General features: G+C 33.6%; 1 protein-coding gene across 3 annotated transcripts in view; it reads left to right on the top strand.

Annotated features, from left to right (window-relative positions):
* The window catches only part of GABRA1 (gamma-aminobutyric acid type A receptor subunit alpha1), a 55,596-nt gene that overhangs the window by 3,487 nt on the left and 31,140 nt on the right, over nucleotides 1-20,969 (top strand). For all 3 annotated transcript variants that reach the window (XM_033180377.1, XM_033180376.1, XM_033180378.1), the window contains 3 exons: nucleotides 114-202; nucleotides 3,403-3,515; nucleotides 16,634-16,701. In XM_033180377.1, coding sequence (XP_033036268.1) covers nucleotides 129-202; nucleotides 3,403-3,515; nucleotides 16,634-16,701 — 255 coding nt within the window. In that variant the 5' untranslated portion in view covers nucleotides 114-128. The remainder of the gene's footprint in view (nucleotides 1-113; nucleotides 203-3,402; nucleotides 3,516-16,633; nucleotides 16,702-20,969) is intronic.

The raw sequence follows: 20,969 nt of genomic DNA, 5'->3' as shown, positions 1-20,969 counted from the left end.
GAGGTCATTTCCTGACTTCAAAGCATTCATCTAAACTGCCTCAGTCAGCCCTGGTGGTTATAACCTGATGTTTCTTGCTACAGACATTGATATCTACTTATTCTACTTTTCAGCTGCTCCAGCCCGCGATGAGGAAAAGTCCAGGTCTGTCTGACTATCTTTGGGCCTGGATCCTCCTTCTCAGCACGTTGACTGGAAGAAGGTGGGGACACTTTTTTAAAAATCTGCATGAAAATTTCTGTAACTTCATTTATTTTATCGGGGGAAGAAAATTGTCCTCAAATGAATTTATGACTAAGGGAATTCAGAAAACTTAACTGCAATAATTTCCAGCTAAGAATAAAGAGTTAGTTAGAATACACTTAGCAAGTCATTGTTAAGACATGTATTAATTCAACATTTAAGTCTTACATTGAACTTTTCGCTGTTCAGCTGGAACTGAACAAAACATGCGGTTTCCTAATTCTTAGAAAAAGTTACCCCAATTAGTGGCTGCATACTATGTAAGCTGATTTTTTAACCAGAGAATTTCTAGCCTATTGTAAAGACCATGCAATAACTTTTGTATTTATAGAAATGGAAAGTTTTAAATAATATCTTTAATTTGAAAATCATGTCTGTATAAAAGCATGTGCATATCATATTTTGAAATCATTATCTACATAACAAATAAAGGTAGCTATACGAGACAAATATTTAAGAACTTTGGTAAAATCAAATTTATCTATTTAAAAAAACAATTACTAATTGTTTACAAAGCTTAACCACAGTCAAAATATGTTCTAATGATCCAGTCAAGCATGTTAAATTAATATAGTAGAAACTATTTACATGACTAATATTACAGATTTTTCTTTATCTGTTTTTCTATTTCTTGTTCTGCCTATTCCTGTGGCCCCTAAGAAAGTCAGACATATCATAAAAATATGAGTTTATTCAAAATGTATTGGCAAGTGAACTCTTAAGAGTTAAGTTAGGGAGATGGAATAGTCTGGAAAGACATATGAATTTAGGAAGATTTGTTTTAATTCAGAAGTTGTCTGTTGTTGTTTTTTGCTATTGTGTATCGTAAACACTGACAAACAGGCATTATTATCAGATATCCTTAATGTGAGAAGTTAAATGTCTTTACTGCTTTTGAAAAATTATATGAAGTGTTACTATTGCAATGACCTGTAGATGGAGTTAGTGCACAGTGTTTTATTATATAGTGGTTCATATAGAATCAAAATCAGGTACTGTAACTGGCATTTCTCTTCAAAATATATATTCAGTTTAGGAAACACTACATTGGCATGGGTGTTTAATACCCAATGAATAAGCATCTTATTCATAGGGTTTTTCTCTGACAATTACAACTTGACATAGTAAGTTAGAAATAAAGATGAAGTGTCATTAAAAAATCACATAAAACAAAGATTTCTATTCCAGTTGGGAAAGCAGAACTGGTCTTGGGGAAAAGGCAGTGGTCTCTTTGGGCATCTGTATTCCAATGCAAACAATTGGTGAAAATATTTGTAAGATAAAATCAGGAAGAAAAACATTTTCTGAGTTTTATATAGCTGTAAAATCTTAGAGGGTGTAGATAAAGGTAATAAGCACTCTACATTGTAAGAATTGTTTTAATAATCTAAGTTTATTTCATCATGCTACCCCATTTCATCTTTTCTTTCTTCTTATTGTATTGCTTTCTTTCTCAGAGTTCCCGATCAGGGCCTCCTCACAACTTGGGGTGTTCTAGCATTTCTTTTCCATTTTTATCAAGATGACCTTCCAGTATCCTTGAAAGATGCAGGCATGGCAGTTGATTTTGTGACAATAAGTTTTTATAAATAATTGCATTCAGAAAACTATTTTTGCCTTACTGCTGTCATCTGCCAGTGAGACCTCCTGGAAGACACTTCGCTTGTTGAAAATTTGGTTTAAAAAGCAGCAAGATGTTTAATTTTGCCATAAGAGAGTAAGCCCTCAATCTGCATGGCATCAATGTTGAAATTATGAGAGGCACATTACGTATATCCAATATTATGGATAGCCTTTAGTTTTAGTAAGTTTATCAAATTAAAAGTTTATCAGAATAATAGCCATTGCATTTTGCCGATACAAACTTAATTACCTGCAAAACAGTGTTTGGTTTTGAAATGATATTTTGATCATATATATTGCTGCTGTCAAATAAGTGAATTCTGGTTTCAAATGTTACTATTTTTCTTATATTTATCAGTAATATCAACACATAGGAGTGAAGCACAAGGCATATTAAGTAGAAAATACAAAAGTGATAGATTTGTGGCAGTTTCTTAGTTTACACCCTATACTCATTTTGCTTTTGTACTCAAGGTCAGAACTATGATTGAAATATATCAGTAAACGTGATCCATCCTAAGATAGAAAACACTTCTCTCAAAGGATTTTGGAGTTGTCATGCTAATCATCACATAAAATATGATTCAAGGAGCATAGATAGCAATGTGATTGATGTAGGAAATACACAATTTTTCAACTGAGATCACTATGTGGTTGAAACACAAAGACTAATAATGGTAAGGGATACAAGCTGCATCTTCAACTAGTAACGTTTAAATATAAGTAATTATCCCAATAGAGAAGAAGGAAAATAAAGTTTCAGACTAGAATTTGAAGAAAGTTAGGTTCTAGGTCAAGTTTTGCACACAAATAGGTGTGCCTTCTTAAACAAAACACTAAAACCGTACTACAGCTTAGTCAACTGTAAATTAAGATTATTGAACTTGATCTTTCTAAAGGTTCTGTTTACATCTAAGACTAGAAATAATGAAAGTTAATTAGCTGTGTGAACAGACAAATTTTAATCATTGGGTTATGAATCTTAAGAGGAATGAAAATTTGCACACTGATGTAAAATATAATTATCCTAAGAAATATGTTTTATCTAAATCTCTTAAAAGAACATCAAGAAAACCCCACCAAAACACAAACCTATATGAAGTGAATGAAGGAAGGGATGTTGGTAGGTTAAAACTTAGGCTTTTGCTACATGTTAAATTTTTAAAAAAATCAGTTATTTTGGTAACTCTTTTTAATTTGTAAAGAAGTTTCCTATTTTTTTTTTCATGTGCATTAGCATTCTTGCTTGCTCAGAGAAGACAGGCATTATAATGTAATATACATGATAATTCAAAAAGTAAACAGACAGAAGTCATTTCTCATAATTTTCCTTTCACATTTAAAAAATGAAAATTAAAAATATAATTAAATGCCCAGAGTTTAAAAACAACATTCTTTTTCACCTTGTGAAAAAATAATTTTCAAGTTAAGATTCAGTTGAAAGCAAGGTAGAAAAACTGAGAAAGGATTTATTTGGAAAGAGGTTTTAGTAGAAATGTATACTTTAGCTATTGCTTCTCTTTATGTTTTTTTCAGCTATGGACAGCCATCATTACAAGATGAACTTAAAGACAATACCACTGTCTTCACCAGGATTTTGGACAGACTCCTAGATGGTTATGACAATCGCCTGAGACCAGGATTGGGAGGTAGGTTGCATTATTTTATTTTTGTTTTAGAGAATAATATGAAAACTTTACTATTATAGCCTTACTTTACCTCTAAATGGTCAAATAATAAGAATGGTAACATGTAATCTAATGACAAATCTATTTTTAATAGATCACTCTATGTTAATTCAAGTTACCATGTAGTTTCATATCCACATGTAGTAAAAAGCAGACACGGACTTCTAATAATGACACGAAGGAGATGCTACATTTATGTGATAAGCACAGTACTTCCCATGTAATGATTTTCTCATATAGGTAAAAACTGGGATAATATTCTATCTTCCAGCACAAAGACTGCAGCTACCTCACCTGGTACTGCTATGTCTGCATTTAATTCCAACAGGGTATCTTTGATTCTGTTGGTTCAAACATTTATTTTGGAATATTACATATTGATCTACTATTATATGTTAAATTGTTACCACTTCCAGGCTAATAAGGGAATGAGATAGATGGTAGTGTTGTAGTTTAACTGTGCATTTGAACTTATACCCTAATTTTCTTAATACAATTTTATTTTCCTTGGTATATCAATTACTCAGTTATATTGATACATTTCTGCTTAGGTAGAAGACAGCACTTAATAACACAATATGTGTAACAATAAGAGTAAATAGTTCTAGGAATTGCACACATTTGAATAACACTTGAATAAGATAATTAAACTATCTTATTTGGCTAAACAAAGACTAATGAAGCCAAATCAAGATATTGATCTCAGAGTAAAGCAAGAGAACCAAAGAAACAAATTATCATTCAAAGTCACACAGAAAACCAAGGTTAGAATCCATGATTCCCAACTATAGTTGATACTGAACCTTTCCTAAAGCATTTGTAGTAACTATTTAATAGCAATATTTAAATAGTGATTAAATGGCAATATTAAGAAAGCCACCTCTTCTTCATTTAGATAGCACAGATAAGCAAGAATAAAAAGCTTACAAATTCAAACAATGATTTTTCAACTAAATGGTTGCATGGATTTACAGCTACTTTTTAAAAAATATTTTGCATAGTGTAATGACATGGATGTGCATTATGGGTCTATTTTGAAGCTGTCAAATGTCATTAGTGTCTCAGAGGTTTAAGGGAAACTGCCTTGTCAAAGACACAACCCAAATACATGTCAAAGGTCTTACCAGGTATCTTTTTTAATCAATTTCAAACACTCATTTTAGGACATACTATACAAATTTCCTCAGGTTTAGACTTCACCAAGTTTATATTCAGGTTTTTAGAAAAAATTCTTTAAGTCAAAATAGAGTGATCACAAAATGGGGAGCCTAATTGTGTATATGGTATGTTAAAATATTGCTTGTGTACATTTAAACATCTCGATTGTCTTCAAAAGTTTTTTTATTCATAAAATTTGCAATAAATTATGAAACTAGCCAGATGAGGATGAAAGATGTATGAAAAGAAGAAATAGCCAGGCTAGTGACGTAAATTTTACATAGCAAGACTTTTGAAAACACTGGTTGGAATGTATCTGATTACTTTACCTAATCTCCTTCCTGCCCTGTGCCATCATTCCCTAAAAACTCAACAGAATTTCACAACATATTTAAAAAATTTCTCTTCATCCTGGTTTAGAAAATTCTATTTAATATTTTGACATGTAAATATGAGTATTATCTGACAGATTTGTGCATCATCTTCAATTTAGTAAGTAATTTTGCACACAAACTGTTAAAATAGTAGCCATGTGGTTATATTATTGTTCAGAGTACACGTAGCAAGCTGTGACTGTTCATTTCCTTTTAATTGTATATAATAACTCTTTAATAAATGTATACATTAACCCATTCAACAAATACATTTTAGGAGAAATTATTTTAACTAATCCTCATATGCATTCCTAGACCCTGGAGAGCCTTAGACCTTGAAGATATAAAGATTAGACTGAGAGTTCATTGAAAAGCTAATTTTCAATACTGGTGATACTGGTAGATTTGCTTACAGGAATAACTACATTAATTCATACTGTCAATTGCTATTTTTGTAGAATCTACTTTTATCATCTAGTTAATCCCATAAAATAACAAAAATAGATATGTATTTAAAGAGCAAAATAGTAGTTGTCCAAGTATAGACAAGCTGTCTTCCTTAGAGTGAAATGAACCTAACTGCTATAATAATTCCAGGACTTGAGAAAATTAACAATGGATGTGCTTTAATCTTTACTAAAAATGATTTTTCTGATATTTCTGATTCCTAATAACAGTGACTTTTGAGAGTATGACAGAAATTGAAACAAAAAAGTAGTTCAAATATTTTCTCTATTTTTATTCTAAACATCCTACTGGAATTTAGTACACTTAAATGTGATGGATTTGAGATTTATGAAAAAACTTTGATACTGACTAAACTTTAATTTTTGGGGGGGAAATTTTTTTAATCCTGAAGGAATAAAATAGCACATGTTTATTACTTATATCTACAGAGTCATGAACATTTTAAAGTAGATTTTGAGAAGGTATCTGTCATTAGAGAACTATAGTTTAAAATACTAAGTATAGTTTTAGGACTTTTTGAAAAACATAACCAGCTATAGACTTAGAGAAATGTGATAACACCATGATTGCTGGCTGCTATTAAGTTGACATTATCGTGGCTTTCTTTTTAAATTTTTGCAAATTTGAAGTACTTCATTTTATTTATTTACCGTAAATTTTTGGTACTTTAAGTACGACATGCATCCCAGTAGATCCCAACTGCAAAACAGACCCTCCCTTTTCATTTTTTATTTTTTTTCAGGAGCCATTTGCCTCCAGATGAAAAGACTGTATAAAGGAAATACGTGAGATTATCATTTGCTCATAAGAGAGTAAAAGTTTTCTTTTAGTAATTTTATGATCACAGCTAGGATGATTTCCTCTTGCAAAATAAAGGTGCCCACTATCTTCTTTATTATGACAAAAGTCTTTTTATAAAAGTAACAACATTATGCAAAAAGCGGGGATTTTTGCTTCTGAATGTCCCCAGGAAGTAGAAAAATGTGATAAGCTGAGACTTGAGACTAGTACAAGAAACTCCTGTATTTGCAAATTCATCATGACCTGTTTTTTAGAACACACACTGCATCAGAAGGTATAGCACTGTTCTTAGTAGACATAAACCTTGGGTTCGATAACTAGAAAACAAAATATATAACTTGGTTAGTCTAGATGATAGGAATCAGTTTGCAAACATTATAAAACTATTTTAAAAGGCTGCCTTTTCAGAGATAAGAGCAATCATGAGGAACTGCAAATAAAAGGACGACTAATAAAGAGAGATCTCTAGGAAGGGATTTTTGAAGGTAGGAGAGCTACAGGAGATTAGAATACATGGAATTCGAAAAATTTAATATGGTCTATTTGGGATTGTAAAGAGAAAAATACATCAGCTATGTTCGTAATTTAAGTACAATGTCAGCAAAGAAACTTTTAAATAGACTCGAGTTAAAATCATCAGTATCCAGAAAATACAAATAAAAATTATCAGTAATTGCTGAATGCATTCTTGTCTATAATCTCTTTCTTGGCAAGGTGTGGGGGGCTGCTACATTCTTGCAATGAGAAGCTGAGCAATGTTTTTGAAAGAACCCTTGCCTAAAACATGGTCAGTGTAGAAGAATAAAATAAGGAAAAAAGGATAAAAGTCAGAAAAAATGGGAAGATAAGAAAGAAAAAGATTTTAAAAAATGAAAGCAAAAGAGGATAGAAAATAGAGAACAGAAGGGAGTAAGAGGAATCGAGGAAGCGAAGGAGAGCAACACAGAGGAAATTAAAAAGGAGAGGAATTAATCTCATGAGCCTGGGGAGACTCAAGTGTCCCTTGATCTGTTTATATGGCTCTTTTAGTTCTAAATCAGGATGAAACCAAAATTTTCCCAGGAAATTCATTTTCCCAAGTTTTCTCCTCTTTGCCCATATTGTAATATGTGAAGGAAGCCTGAATGTTCTCTAGCTTTCTAAAAAAATAAATAATGCTCCTGCTGAACTGCACCCATCTGTGTGAAATTTCAGTCACTTTCATATTGGCTTCCCCTACACTTTGGGCGTGGGACAAAAATAATCCATAAACAGAGATATGAAGCTGAATGTTGAAGGAAGATAATCAGGCTTTTATGGGTACTTAATACTCCTCCAGTGATATGTTTCTCCTCCCTTTTACTCCACCATATAGACAGGCTACACTTTATTTATGATAAACCAAAATCCCAGGTGAGCCACACTGATACACAGTTTATCACCGAGAGGACATGCCACCAAGCTAAAGGTTTTTTCTTCTGTACACATGCTCATTTTCATGCATCTAACTTACAAAAAACATATTATTCTATAAACACATTCATTTCACTTCTTGGAAAACAAATTAGGGCAGATACTTCTTTAACTAGAACACAAACATGATATAGCTGAAGGAATGAGGTCTTAAGTGAGTCACATTTTGAAAGAATTTCAGAAGAAAGAACTTTTCATCCTCCCTCTCCCTGTTAATAGTAGTTCCTGGAAATATTACTATAATATCTGAATCAATCTTCAACTTAATATCAGTGTATAATATCTTGGATGATAAATGCTTCTCAAAAGTTTTGTCCTCAGACCACATAAAGACAGCAAAGGAAACAGAGATGGTTGTGTATTCCTAAAACAACAAACCCTGAGAGAAGAGTGGAAAGGCAGATGATAGAGAAGTAAGATTGTAGATAGAGAATGGACTACCTTTATCCCTGCTACACATTTCACAGATAATTAGTTAACATTTTCTTTTCTCTGTAACTGCTGTAGATTTGGATTTTTTGGTTTGGGGGGTTTTGTTTTGTTTTCATTTATAGATTTTTTTTTGACAGCATCAATTAGAAGAGCGTTAGTAACTGGAGCTGTCTCTGAATGTATTTTAACAGTAGCATATTATTTTACAAATCATTTATGCCTCAAAGCAGGGTTTCTGCTTACCATCATATTTTTTCCTAATCTTGAATTATTTATGACAATATAAAACCTTTAAGACTAACCTTTAGCCTAATTGTTGCAAGATATCTCAGCTTCAGGATGTAAGAATTCCCAACTCCCTAATGCAAGGCAGCTGGGTTGGAAATTCCCTACAGTTGGCAAAATACTGTTGGCTTCTTAGGGAATTGGCTTGGGTTTTGGGTTCCATTTCCTTATGTAAAAATAAGAAAAAATGGAAAACTAAGAGTGCTCTAAAAAGAACAATTTTTTTTTTGTGCAACTTTGTAAAGTTTAGGTGACTCGAGGATAGGGAAAGCCACACAGTTTAATTCTTTTAAAATTCAACTTTGACCTCTCTCGGGATGATAAGATGTCTGATATTCATGTGGTCATATATATATATATATATATATCCCTTGTAACGTTGAGATCAGAGAGAAACATTTTGTTCATGTTCAACTAATGTTAAAATACTTGTTTTGTATTTATATTAAAAAACAAAATTTCAAAAAATAGGACAAAATAATTTCTGTCACAATGTGATAGCATTAGATAAAATAATCTAAATTACTGAAAATTTCCAAAGAAAACTAAAAGATGGTTAGGTTTATCCAATCTCCTGTTGTTGTTTTTGCTGTGTTTACTATACCAGAGAATAGCCTTTAGTATTTATGTTTTGAAATTCTACTCTGGAATCCTTCCTTTTGAATTTGCTGTCGTTTTCTCTGTTGCTTTTAATGCAAGGTGTGGAGCAGATGTTCAGACTTGGGCAAAATGCAATACATTTCCACAGAAATACTGTATCTAGACATTTCATAATTCAGCTAAATTATAGAGAAAAGGTAGTTACCAAAACCACAAGAGGAATTGTTAAAATGAACAGAGAATACCTTTTAACATTTACTGATGGAGGTCTACCGTCAGCTCATGAAGCCAGCTTGTCTAATGAATTTAACCTAGATACCCAAAGGAATGTTCTAGCATGTTTAGAAAACTTGCTACTTTCATCTTTTCTGTGGTATATAAACCATCCACCTGATCAGTGCCAATATTCTCCTGAGATAAAATGAAACTACTGTGATGTTTTTCTTTCTGTGCCTGCCTTATTTCACTTAGCATAATCACCTCCAGTTGCATCCATATCGCATGTTCTCACTTATTTGTGGAAATTAAAAATCAAAGCAATTAAACTCATGGACACAGAGAGTAGAAGGACAGTTATCAGGCAGGGTAGGATAATGAGGGTAGGTCGATGGGGATGGTTAATGGGTACAAAAGAAAATACAAAAACATAGGAAGAATGACTAAGACCTAGTATTTAATAGCACAACAGGATGACTATAGTCAATAACAATGTAACTGGACATTTTAAAATAACTAAAAGAGTATAATTGTATTGTTTTTAAAATGAAGAATAAATGCTTGAGGGGATGGATACCCTGTTTTCTATGATGTGATTATGATGTTTTGCATGCTTGTATCAAAGCATCTCATGTGCCACATAGATATATACACCTATTAGGTATCCACAAAAGTTAAAAATGAAAACATTTACAAAAAAGTAACCATTGCAACTATGTCCAAGTTATAATATGCACAGTATTAGTAAACAGCTATGGTTTATTTTTTGTGCAACTACTCTTGACCTTTTTAGATAGCTTCCATTTCCCATGTTGATTCCAGAACCAATGTGAGATTTTAAAAAAAAGTTGTCTATAGATCATTGCTTTTTTTTTTTTTTCTGGCAGAATCAGATTTCAATACTTGAAAAATAGTGTAGTGTTCCTGAGATGAGAATCTCATTTGCTATATATCACAGACTGCCATTTTTGGAAAACTTAAGAGAAAGCAAGGCCCTAAGTATTTGCATATTTCTGTAAGATTGTTAATAGTATTATTCTCGTGTAACTAAAATGCTATCATGTGAATGTGAAATAGGATGCCTGAGAGTTATCACAGTTTGCACAATTTTGATCAAGACTTATACTGATTACACATTGCATGCTTGTATCCAGACATCTCAGGTACTCTGTAAATGCATACACCTACTATGTTCTCACAACAATTAAAAATTATAAAAATTAAAAAAGGACTTCTACTGATCAAAAGAAACCCATTTCTCCAACAGCACAATCTTCTCTGAAAGTTAGCCCTCTCTCGATAGAAACTGCTCAAATTACAGCATATGGAGAGAATTTATCAGTGGAAATAAGATAAATAGCTCCTGCAATAATATTGACCTTTCTTCCTAGGACATGCTTGCAATATCTGAGTTCTTGGAATCCCAAAATACCAAAGAATCAGGGATTGGTCAAACACCTTGAAACTTGGGTGTCTACCCCCATATCCAGACTTAGTAGCTGAATACAGTCAAAATTAAGTAGCTCTACATATTATCTAAGGGATAGTTTCCAGTTTTTCTAAGGCATTAATTGAATAGAGAAGAAGGACAGGGGACAAAAATGTTGCTGCAATCAAGCAGGTCACCAGGGAGCTGGAACATTGCCTTATCCAGGATTATACATTGATGTTTATGTAGGAGCCCAGGATATTTTCAATTTCCAAACAGGACCATTTTAAAGTAGGGTTTTGGGATACATTTTATTATAACGACTAATGTTAGTCCATTTAGTCTCCATGTAGTGCCTACCTCTGTGAATCAATAGACACAAAGCAGCTTAAATAAGGCAATAGACCTCCTTCATCAGTTATGAACCCACAGAACTGGGTCTAGTTGAATATTACTCTGAGTTCCTCAGCAGACAGCATTTCCAGGGAAAATATGGCCAATACCATATTAAATAAATGGTTATGATAGCATTACTAACAAAATACCACCTACAATTCTTTCTTATTCATCCCCTCCTCCATTTTTTATTACAGTCACTCTTGCAATTCACTATTCACACAGCATCAACTATCTTCTTAGACTGTAAGTAACATCATTTCATTTCATTTCATTACCCAAAGGCTTCCTACTGCATCAAAATAAAGGTCAAATGCTAGCTGAAATGCTCAGGGATCTTCAGATATGGTCCCACTTACCTCTAGATTGTCATCTTGTACCATGATCATCAGCATCACCAGGATCCAGATATACTGCACTTTCTGTTTCTTAAACATAACACATTTAGCACATTTATTTTCACCTCAGATCCTTTGCCTCCTTCTCTTTTAAATTTTTTTCCTCTCCCTGGATCTTACTAAATTTTTCCCATCTTTAAAGTCTCATTTCAAGTTTTATTTCTTCAAATGACATTTTTTTCAGAGCATTTATAATCTGAATTTAATTAGCAGAATGTGTGCATATGTGTTTTTGCATAATTTTGTAGGTACTTACATCTCTATGTATCCCCTAATCAACCTAAAATATGTTTTTCCTAAGATAAGTTTGTGTTTTGCTACAGAGGAACAGAAGCATTTACAGTTTTACTCATCATTGTATTACTGTTACCTAGAAGAGTGCCTAAGTGGCACATAGAAAATGTTTAATAAACATTTATTGACTAAATTAATGTACCCAACAGATGCCTCTCAAAGTGTTGTGGCACCACAATGTTATTTGAACATCACTCCAATGCTGTGTAGTCATTTGAGCAGGTATTATTTATTCATTCAAAATGTAAGAATAGAGACTCAGAGAGATTAAAGGCTTGTACCTAAAATGACGCAGCTTGTTCTCAAGAAAAATCAGAGTTTAAATCTGAATGTTTAGATGCTTAATCTATTGTGCTTACTACTTATTTTACTACTCTGATTTTCTCATTGTTGTTTCCAGTATTAATCTCATCTTTTTGAATTATCGCTTTAAAACATATGTTATTTCAAATCTTACTAGCAAGATACCAATATTGTAGAAAATTCCCGGAAAACAGATTAACTGTTGTCTGGGAGTTAGGAATTGTAGTATAGTATTTGTATATATGTTTATACATATACGGTTTGTATATTTGTGAGGATGTGGTTTGAGAAAAATCATTAAGTTTATATTTGAATAGAAAGTGGACGTGTTAGACCATTCTTGAATTGCTATAGAGAAATAACTGAGACTGGGGTAATTTATAAAGAAAACAATTTTTATTGGCTCACTATTCTGCAGGCTGTACAAGCATGACACTGGCATCTGCTTGGCTTTTGATGAGGGCCTCAGGAAGTTCCAATCATGGCAGAAGGTGAAAGGGGAGCAGATGTATCACATGGCAAAAGCAGAAGTAGGGGGCGGGGTGGGGAGAGAGAGAGAGACTTTTAAATGACAAGATCTCATGTGAACTCAGAGAGAGAGAGCTCACTTATCACCAAGGAGATGGCCCAAGCCATTCATGGGGATCCACCCCCAAAATCCAAACACCTCCCTCCAGGCCCCAGCTCCAAAACTGGGGATTACAGGTCAGCATGAGATTTGAGCGGGGACAAATATCCAAACCATATCAGTGGACTTATGTGGATGGTGGCATTCCAGGGAATTTTACTTGTTTTCACATCGTTCTGAGTTTTTTAAACTTATATTTTGAAGTTATTTTTTTTAACAACACAATGTATTATATTGTTATATATGCCTCAAGTGTACCCTAAAGCTTTTGAAATATCTTAGAGTAGCAGTGCCAAATAATTTGGGGAAACATGGGTAAACAAGATTGACCATATTTATTTAAGACATGATTCCTCAGAGACATTAGGATGTTAATGTTTGCAACAGTGTTAATTAGCAGAGTTTTCCAGCCACATAAGCTTTCCCCCACCGCCCCCTTGTCCCCACTGGACACTTGCTAAGAGCTGATGACAAATCAAATGAAAGAGAATTTCTTGGGTATGTGCAAAGGAGATATACTAGAGGGGAACATATGAGGAGTGGTTGTTCCCCTTTCAAAATTATTCTAATGCCCCAAGTTCCAGATAATATGCAGAATACATTACTGTCTGCTTCTTCCTCTTCTTATGCCTTCGCTCCTCCTTCCATTTAGTAGTTGGTCACTGCAGTATCCCACAGGCATCTTTCAGTTTTGAGACTTACAAACTTTGCACCCTAAAGCCTAGGGATTGAGAGTATGGTTGGAGGAGAAAAATAATAATTAGAGAGTAAGAAATCAGGAACTCTTTAAGGATACATGTATGGTTAGAGTTCATAGTGAGTAGGGTCTTTCAAGAGACGCATGTGGGAACTCCCAGTCAGGGCACTTGTCTTATAATATTGGAATGGTAAGTATTGGGAAATCTCAGAGCCAAGTGTCTAGCAGAAAACAAGATAAAGTACCTGAAGATGATGAACTGGTATGGTAAATAAGTTTAGGAGAAAGGCTAAACAAAATATTAAAGAAACAGACTCTCAAAATGTGGTTATAATCATGTATGTGAATTTATTTCTATTTTTGCCATATCTTTAAATGGCACAGTAACAATTATGCATGGCAACATGGATGTAAACTTAACTATATTTTGTGCTGTATTTTATTGGTATAATAATCTTTATAAACATGCTTTTGAGCCTTAACTACTTTATTTAAGTATGGTTACCTACTAGCAATCTTAAACTAACAGAGAGAAATGGCCCATATATTTGCCAAGTGGTCACCTTACCCCTTCAGGGCTTTTTATCATGCTAAGTAATGCAGATTGGTGGCTCCTAGACTCCTAACACCTTTGGTAAGTCAATTTTGTAAAGCTAAGGACTTCATGGAATTACCTTAAAGTATAGAAATTATGCTCCTCCCACACTCAAGAATTACAAATAGTGATAAAGGACTCCAAGAGAGCTGACCTTGGCTACAGAGTACGTACAAGTGTGCAGACCAGGATTGGCAGGTGTTCCCTAAATGAACATGCATCTCAAAAATAAAAATAAGTAAAACATTTTTGACTCCATATATGTTACTAAGTTTCATAAAATATGCATGGTAGATCTTACACTTTGTTATATGAAGAGAACCAAAGCTGAACCTTGGAAACAAAGAGAAGTTGAGTCAGCAAATCAGGAAAAAAAAATGTGTAATAGAAATATCTGACCATACCAAGATTTATGTATAAAGATAATTTAGATTTTAATTCTCCTTGGTCACCCAGTCTGGAAACACCTGATTGCAAGAAGTTTATCTATAAATAATAAGAAATAAAATTATTTACAATAAGGTGCATAAAGAATTTAGGGTGAAAATATGACTGAGGGTCTGTGGTTATCTTTCTTTTTGTACTTTCTTCTTGATAACAAAGGTATATTTTATTATATCACAGAAAATCCAACTGACAGTGCCTTTATTTGATCCAGAAAGGAAAATATTGAAAAAAATAGTGGAGAAAAGAGTGAGCTCATTTACTATGATAAATTCAAACTTTTGTGAACAGATATCATAGATTTTGTTTATTACTATTTTTCATTGAAAAGCAGTCCTGACTTCTAATACAGTACAAGCTCTTGATGAAGTCTTAAGAAATAACAGATGTTTTAACTAAGAAAAAGAAGTAATCTAGTAAAAAGTATATATGTAAATAATGTGTGTAATAGAGAGAACATATAGTGGAAATGGTGCTAGAACGAATGAGAATAGGGACATCAGAAGAGAAGTATGGTTAAGGCAGCTGAAACAGTGCTGATAACTGTGCATCTCACACTACCCAAAGTTGATGCAGCGTGTTAAAGCTATGGTTGGAAGTGAGTTCTAAAACCACTACTCTTTATTTTCATTGTCATAAGCTATGTTCTCATTTTGAACTTTTAAAAGGACAAACTGCAGATAATTCCTACATCAAGAGACTCATTTAAGCAGTTTAAAGTCAATTAATTTTTTGTGCAAAAAATATTTTATTGGTTATTGAAGGGAACATCTCTGATTCAAAATTTTTTTTTAGCTGACTTACACATTATGTATAGTGTATAACATGATCTTCTTGGGATAAATTTATACTGACAGTCTTAACTCTTCACAAGTAAATTGCTAAGGGAAAAAGGCCAGCTCCTGATTTTAAAGGAAATCATCATTTTATAAATTCAAATGAACTTACAAAAGGTGAATCACCTTTTTAATGTTACATGACAGAGATACAAATACCCTGGCGTATAAATATTTGTACATGGCTAGAAAGATCCTCCAGGTGTTTGTGCTACTTTTGGAAAATATATAGTGTACTTTAGCAAGCCTTATTAACTCTTTAAGGACTCAAGAGTATGTTATATAAATGCTTGCTTTTTGGCACTAAATCATAACTGAGTTATCCAAATTATTCCCTGGGAAAAATATAAATTAAAAATAATTTAAAAAGTAAATAAAATAAAATAAAATAAAAATAAATTTAAAAAATAAAAAATAAATGAACTGTTAAAGATACTTGACTGCATTTTGCAGAGCTAAAGATGAAAATTAAAAAGTCATATTTTTTGTTTTCACCCCTCAACAAATTGTTTCTTTTCTGAAAGCATTGTTTTGCTATTTCTTGGGGAATGGCAGTATTTCTCTGGAAATATCTGTGTTGAGTTGTCATAGTACTATAGTTAATATGCTTTATTGGTTGATATATGTGCCATCAGAAGACAATATAATAAAACCACATGGAATGTGAAACAGAATATATTACGTGAACTTTCTTTGTGCCATAATATGTTCTTCTCATCCTGAAAATTGAAGAGACTTACACAGGATGTCATATTTTCCCCAGGGAATAATTGGATGACTCAGTTATGATTTAGTGCAAGAAAGCAAGCATTTATATAACATACTCTTGAGTCCTTAAAGAGTTAATAAGCCTTGCTAAAGTACACTATATATTTCCCAAGAGTAGCCTAAATACCTGGAGGATCTGTCTAGCCATGTAAAAATACTTAAACTTAAGCTATATCAACATGCTAATGTATTTGCATTATAATGTAAAGCAGTTTAGTATCATTTAGTCAAGTATGTCCACTCTTGAAGAATTCATTAGGCAGCAGCTGAGTTTTCCATAAAGTCTGACTCCCAAAGTGGCCTATTTAGGCTTTGTTCTCCATAGAAAATATTAACTGTGAAATTTTATGTGTAAGCAGCAAATTATCAGGACTACACAGTGGACCAATTTTAGAAATAGCTAATCAAAGCCAATAAATTTCCCATTTGGGTGTGAGTATGTGGTGGTGAGATCTAATAAGGACTGTTGATAGACACTCACTCGCCCAATTTCCTGCTTCATCAGAGCGTGTAACCGAAGTGAAGACTGATATCTTCGTCACCAGTTTTGGACCCGTTTCAGACCATGATATGGTAAGTGGACACTGTATCTTTGGTTTTCTTGGAGAATTTTTAAAATTTAACTTTTCAAAGAAAAATATAAACTAAGTTTTAGGGAGCAACATGAAAAGTCTTGGCTATACCTTTGTGTCTTTCTGTGTGTAATATGTAATATGTAATAAAATATTAATACAATAGAAAAATACTCATTTGCTTCCCAGATCAGACCTATTTCCATGATTTTCAACCACTGCAGTCATCTTTTAAAAAAAATATCTAAAATGATTGCTTTGCCTTGGTTAATACCCTGCAAGCCATACAGTATGAGCTACGTTTCATTTTAGTTAGTAGGCCATGTTGATTCAAGGATGCTGTTTTCAGGTAACCAGAACTGTTATAGAATGGCCGTGAACATTATGATTTCTAAATTATTTTTGGCTACTAAAAACTAAAAGGAAACGAGTGTAAAAGTTGACCAGAATTAGACAAAAATATTTAAAATACACCACTAGGAAACATTCTGCTTCATTGCAAAAAGCATTCGTTAAATTAGTGTCCAGAGTGGAAATATAATGAATCTATACTTGCTCTTTTTTTCCAATCCAAAGAAATTAACATGAATTTCTCTTCTGTCTGATGGGAGTTATAGAGCTGTACAGAAATTATATAATATTACTGAACTAATAACAGCCAAGGTTCTATATAAGCAAAACATCATAAAGTGGTCATGGAGACGTACCATTATGAATATTTCAAAGATATATTAATTGAATGCTATTTTTTAAATGCCTCACGTTAGCACCAGCTTACTGTAAAAGTATTTTGATTTCAACCTAGCTCACAGCGGGTCAGAATAAAACTTACAGAAAATATGAATGGCAGAGCAAAAGCCCTGACAAGTTCTGAGGTAAACAAACAAACAAACAAACAAAAACTATATTTAATCTGGTGCTTTTGCAATTGTATTTACCCAAGGCCTTTTTTGTCATTTGACTCCTGTTTATGTTCTGTAGAACTAATATTCTGTAAAGTGAACTTTGGGAAATTCTGGCCTAGAGGATAATTAGATATTTTAGATTTTAAGACAAGCTTTGAAATATGCCAACTGGACAAAGAAAAACAGGTGGAGTATATAAGCAGCAACAGAGTGGTAACTAAGAATGCAGGTTTCTGAACCACATTGCCTGCGTTTACAATGCCAGCTACTTCACATACAAGGGTACATCCTTAGGGAAATTACTTAATATCTCTCTGGATCAGTTTCTTCATGTATAAGGTGAGATTAATGATACCACTTAACAAATTTTAGCCATTACTAATATGCAAGAAGTATAATATGAAAGTCAATCACACTTGTGAATGTATGCATCTTACAATTCATTTGGAATTATGATCAGTCTGTAGACCACTTTATTGAAATAACCTGTGATACAATATATTTTACTACATTGACAACTTTCTTTTTTTTTTTTTTTTTTTTTTTTTGAGACGGAGTCTCGCTCTGTCGCCCAGGCTGGAGTGCAGTGGCCGGATCTCAGCTCACTGCAAGCGCCGCCTCCCGGGTTCACACCATTCTCCTGCCTCAGCCTCCCGAGTAGCTGGGACTACAGGCGCCCACCACCTCGCCCGGCTAGTTTTTTTTTTGTATTTTTTAGTAGAGACAGGGTTTCACCGTGTTAGTCAGGATGGTCTCGATCTCCTGACCTCGTGATCCGCCCGTCTCGGCCTCCCAAAGTGCTGGGATTACAGGCTTGAGCCACCGCGCCCGGCCTACATTGACAACTTTCTAAGGACCCATTGTAATTCTCTCATGTTGCAACTCAGTCTTTCCACACTATTCTCTCATGGTACTTTTATGATTAAAAATATTTATTAGGTACCAGTCATGTTTAAGGTCAAATACAAACTGTTCTGCCTGTATTCCATAGAATCCATAAATGATTTTGCCGCTCTCTGTCTCTTGTTCCCAATATTAACTATTTGTTTTAGTCCTGCTTTCTGCTAGGCAGTATAGTGTCGGCGCTGGCAGGGCTGGCTCTGGGACTCAAGCTGGTTGAATTCAAATCCACCATCAACAGCAGCATGACACTGAACAAATTGCTTAAGCTTCTAAGGCTCAAAGTCTTTCAAATGTGTATATTATTATAGTTGTCTATTCCTGCAACATTTTTATAAGTTTTAAATGAGATATGCAAATAAAGTGTCTACAATAGTGCTCGATAAGTCATAGCTATTATATTATTTTTATCTCTGAGCTCCTTATCGTGCCATGAAGAACTCATGGAAATTTCTTCTTCTCGCTACCCATCTAAATCCTATACTTCCACCCAAATCAAGACCCGAATACTTGATGAAATCATTTTTATTAGTCCAATAACAAATTGACTTTCCGTTTTTGTATTCTGATCACATGTATTGACTCTAAAATACCTTTTAGCTTTCAGCCACATGTATAGCACTGCTTTGTAAACTTATTTCTCTTATTTATAAATAAATATCTTATTTTCTTAAATTGTTGCCTAGAGTGTAAAGACACATGTGTTTCACATCTTTCACAGTATTAGTTCATTGCTATTTTAAAGTAAATGTTAAATTACTATTTTTTTGGTGATAGGTTTAGGAGCCTATAATATTGAAAAAAATTGAGGTCTTGTGGGACCTAATAAATTATACCCTGTTTCCTCTCTGAGTTCTGAAAATAGAGATATAAGACAATAGAGAAGGAGGCATGGGGAATGAAAATATCATATATATATATTACTAATAATGATGATATTACATAATGTGACTTATATCTGTAGACAAGTGGGTTTGCAGAGAGTAGGCACCAGAATCAACCAGATTAACCCACCCAGTCAAGGCAGTGTTAACTTTCTTTTGCTGGGGTGTGGATTGTACATGTAAAACTTCCAGCATCAGAGAGCACAGCAGAATTTTTCACTCTTATAGGCAGCCAGCAGCCAAATGGAAAAGACAAGAGAAAAGGGCTGAAATGGGTAAAATTGATGTATTTTTCCAAATTAACCTATCAGATTAAATTCTCTTTCTTCCTTCTTTTCCCCAGTGGAAGAGTGTGAGGGAATTGGGAGCATGCAGAAGTTTCTTTTTTCTCATTGATGAAAACATCAAGAGAGGGCATGGAACATTCAAAACATCACACACTGATGGCAATCCTCATCTTACTACTTACAATAATGTAAATTTTACTTAATGGCCATTCTATCTCAGTCTCCGGCACCTGGCATGGTGCGTCACAGAGTCAGTGTCCAGTAGGAGTTGTTGTAGGACAATGCCCAAATGAAGCCACAGGCGATCAAAAGCTTTTCTCTTTTCTTAAAAAAATAGGTGGCATGCCTTTGAGTTATTGCTTCAGATTAATTGTGATTTAATAAACCAATATTGGAGTTTTTGAATCTTAGAACAGGCTTTTTGATACACCTTCAAACTTGTGATTATAATCTACATTTTATATATCACATTCGGCCAAATGTCAGATAGGAATAAGGAACAGAGTGTCCAACCAACAATATTCCCTATTGCCTAAAACCTCTGAACAAGACAATGTTTCAATTGGTCTGCTAAAAATCAAATTAGCCATAGGTCTGCCACTGGTTTGCTAGTAGCTGGTAGAAATTGTACCTGAGCACCTTGCTTTAGAAGATTAATCATTTAAATTATATTATGGGAGAACTGTGTACAAGAAGCAGCAGCATGTTTTAGAAGAAATCAAAATCAGAAGACAGAAAGACAAAGCTGTTTTTCAAAATGGGAAAAGTTTTATAGTTTTTAAAGTGAGTACTAATAAATTAATCTATATTAATAACATAACAAGATTTAATGCTATTGAATGCTTACAATACATTAGGCACCATGCTAAATGCTTTCTAGATAATATTTCATCTAATCCTCATGCGAACCTTTTAGCTAAGTATTATTCTTATCTACATTTCCCAGAGAAGGAAAGTGACCTGCTAGCTAAGTGTAGCAACTTGAACCAGGCTATTTAGCCCCAGAGACTCCACAGCTCCCAAGGCATCTGACTTCATTTAGAATAGAAAACACAATTAGGACAACTCTCTAACTTTATTTTAAAAACCATTAATTGGCAATCAAACAGAACATTCCCAGGGCACTAGGTTCTGACAGAAATATCGAGGCAGTACAATCATAGAGCCTTGTTTTCCATAGTGCTTAAAACGTATTAAGTCAAAGTACACACAGATGGTAATAAATGGCACAGGCAGGAACACTTCAATACAATATTTATTTAGGAACATAGCGGATGTTTTGTCCCGGATCTT

This window comes from Trachypithecus francoisi, unplaced genomic scaffold, assembly GCF_009764315.1.
Source record: "Trachypithecus francoisi isolate TF-2019V2 unplaced genomic scaffold, Tfra_2.0 Lachesis_group2, whole genome shotgun sequence".
NCBI lineage: Eukaryota > Metazoa > Chordata > Mammalia > Primates > Cercopithecidae > Trachypithecus > Trachypithecus francoisi.
The sequence above is the reverse complement of the archived record's forward strand: the minus strand, read 5'-3'. Positions and strand labels throughout refer to the sequence as shown.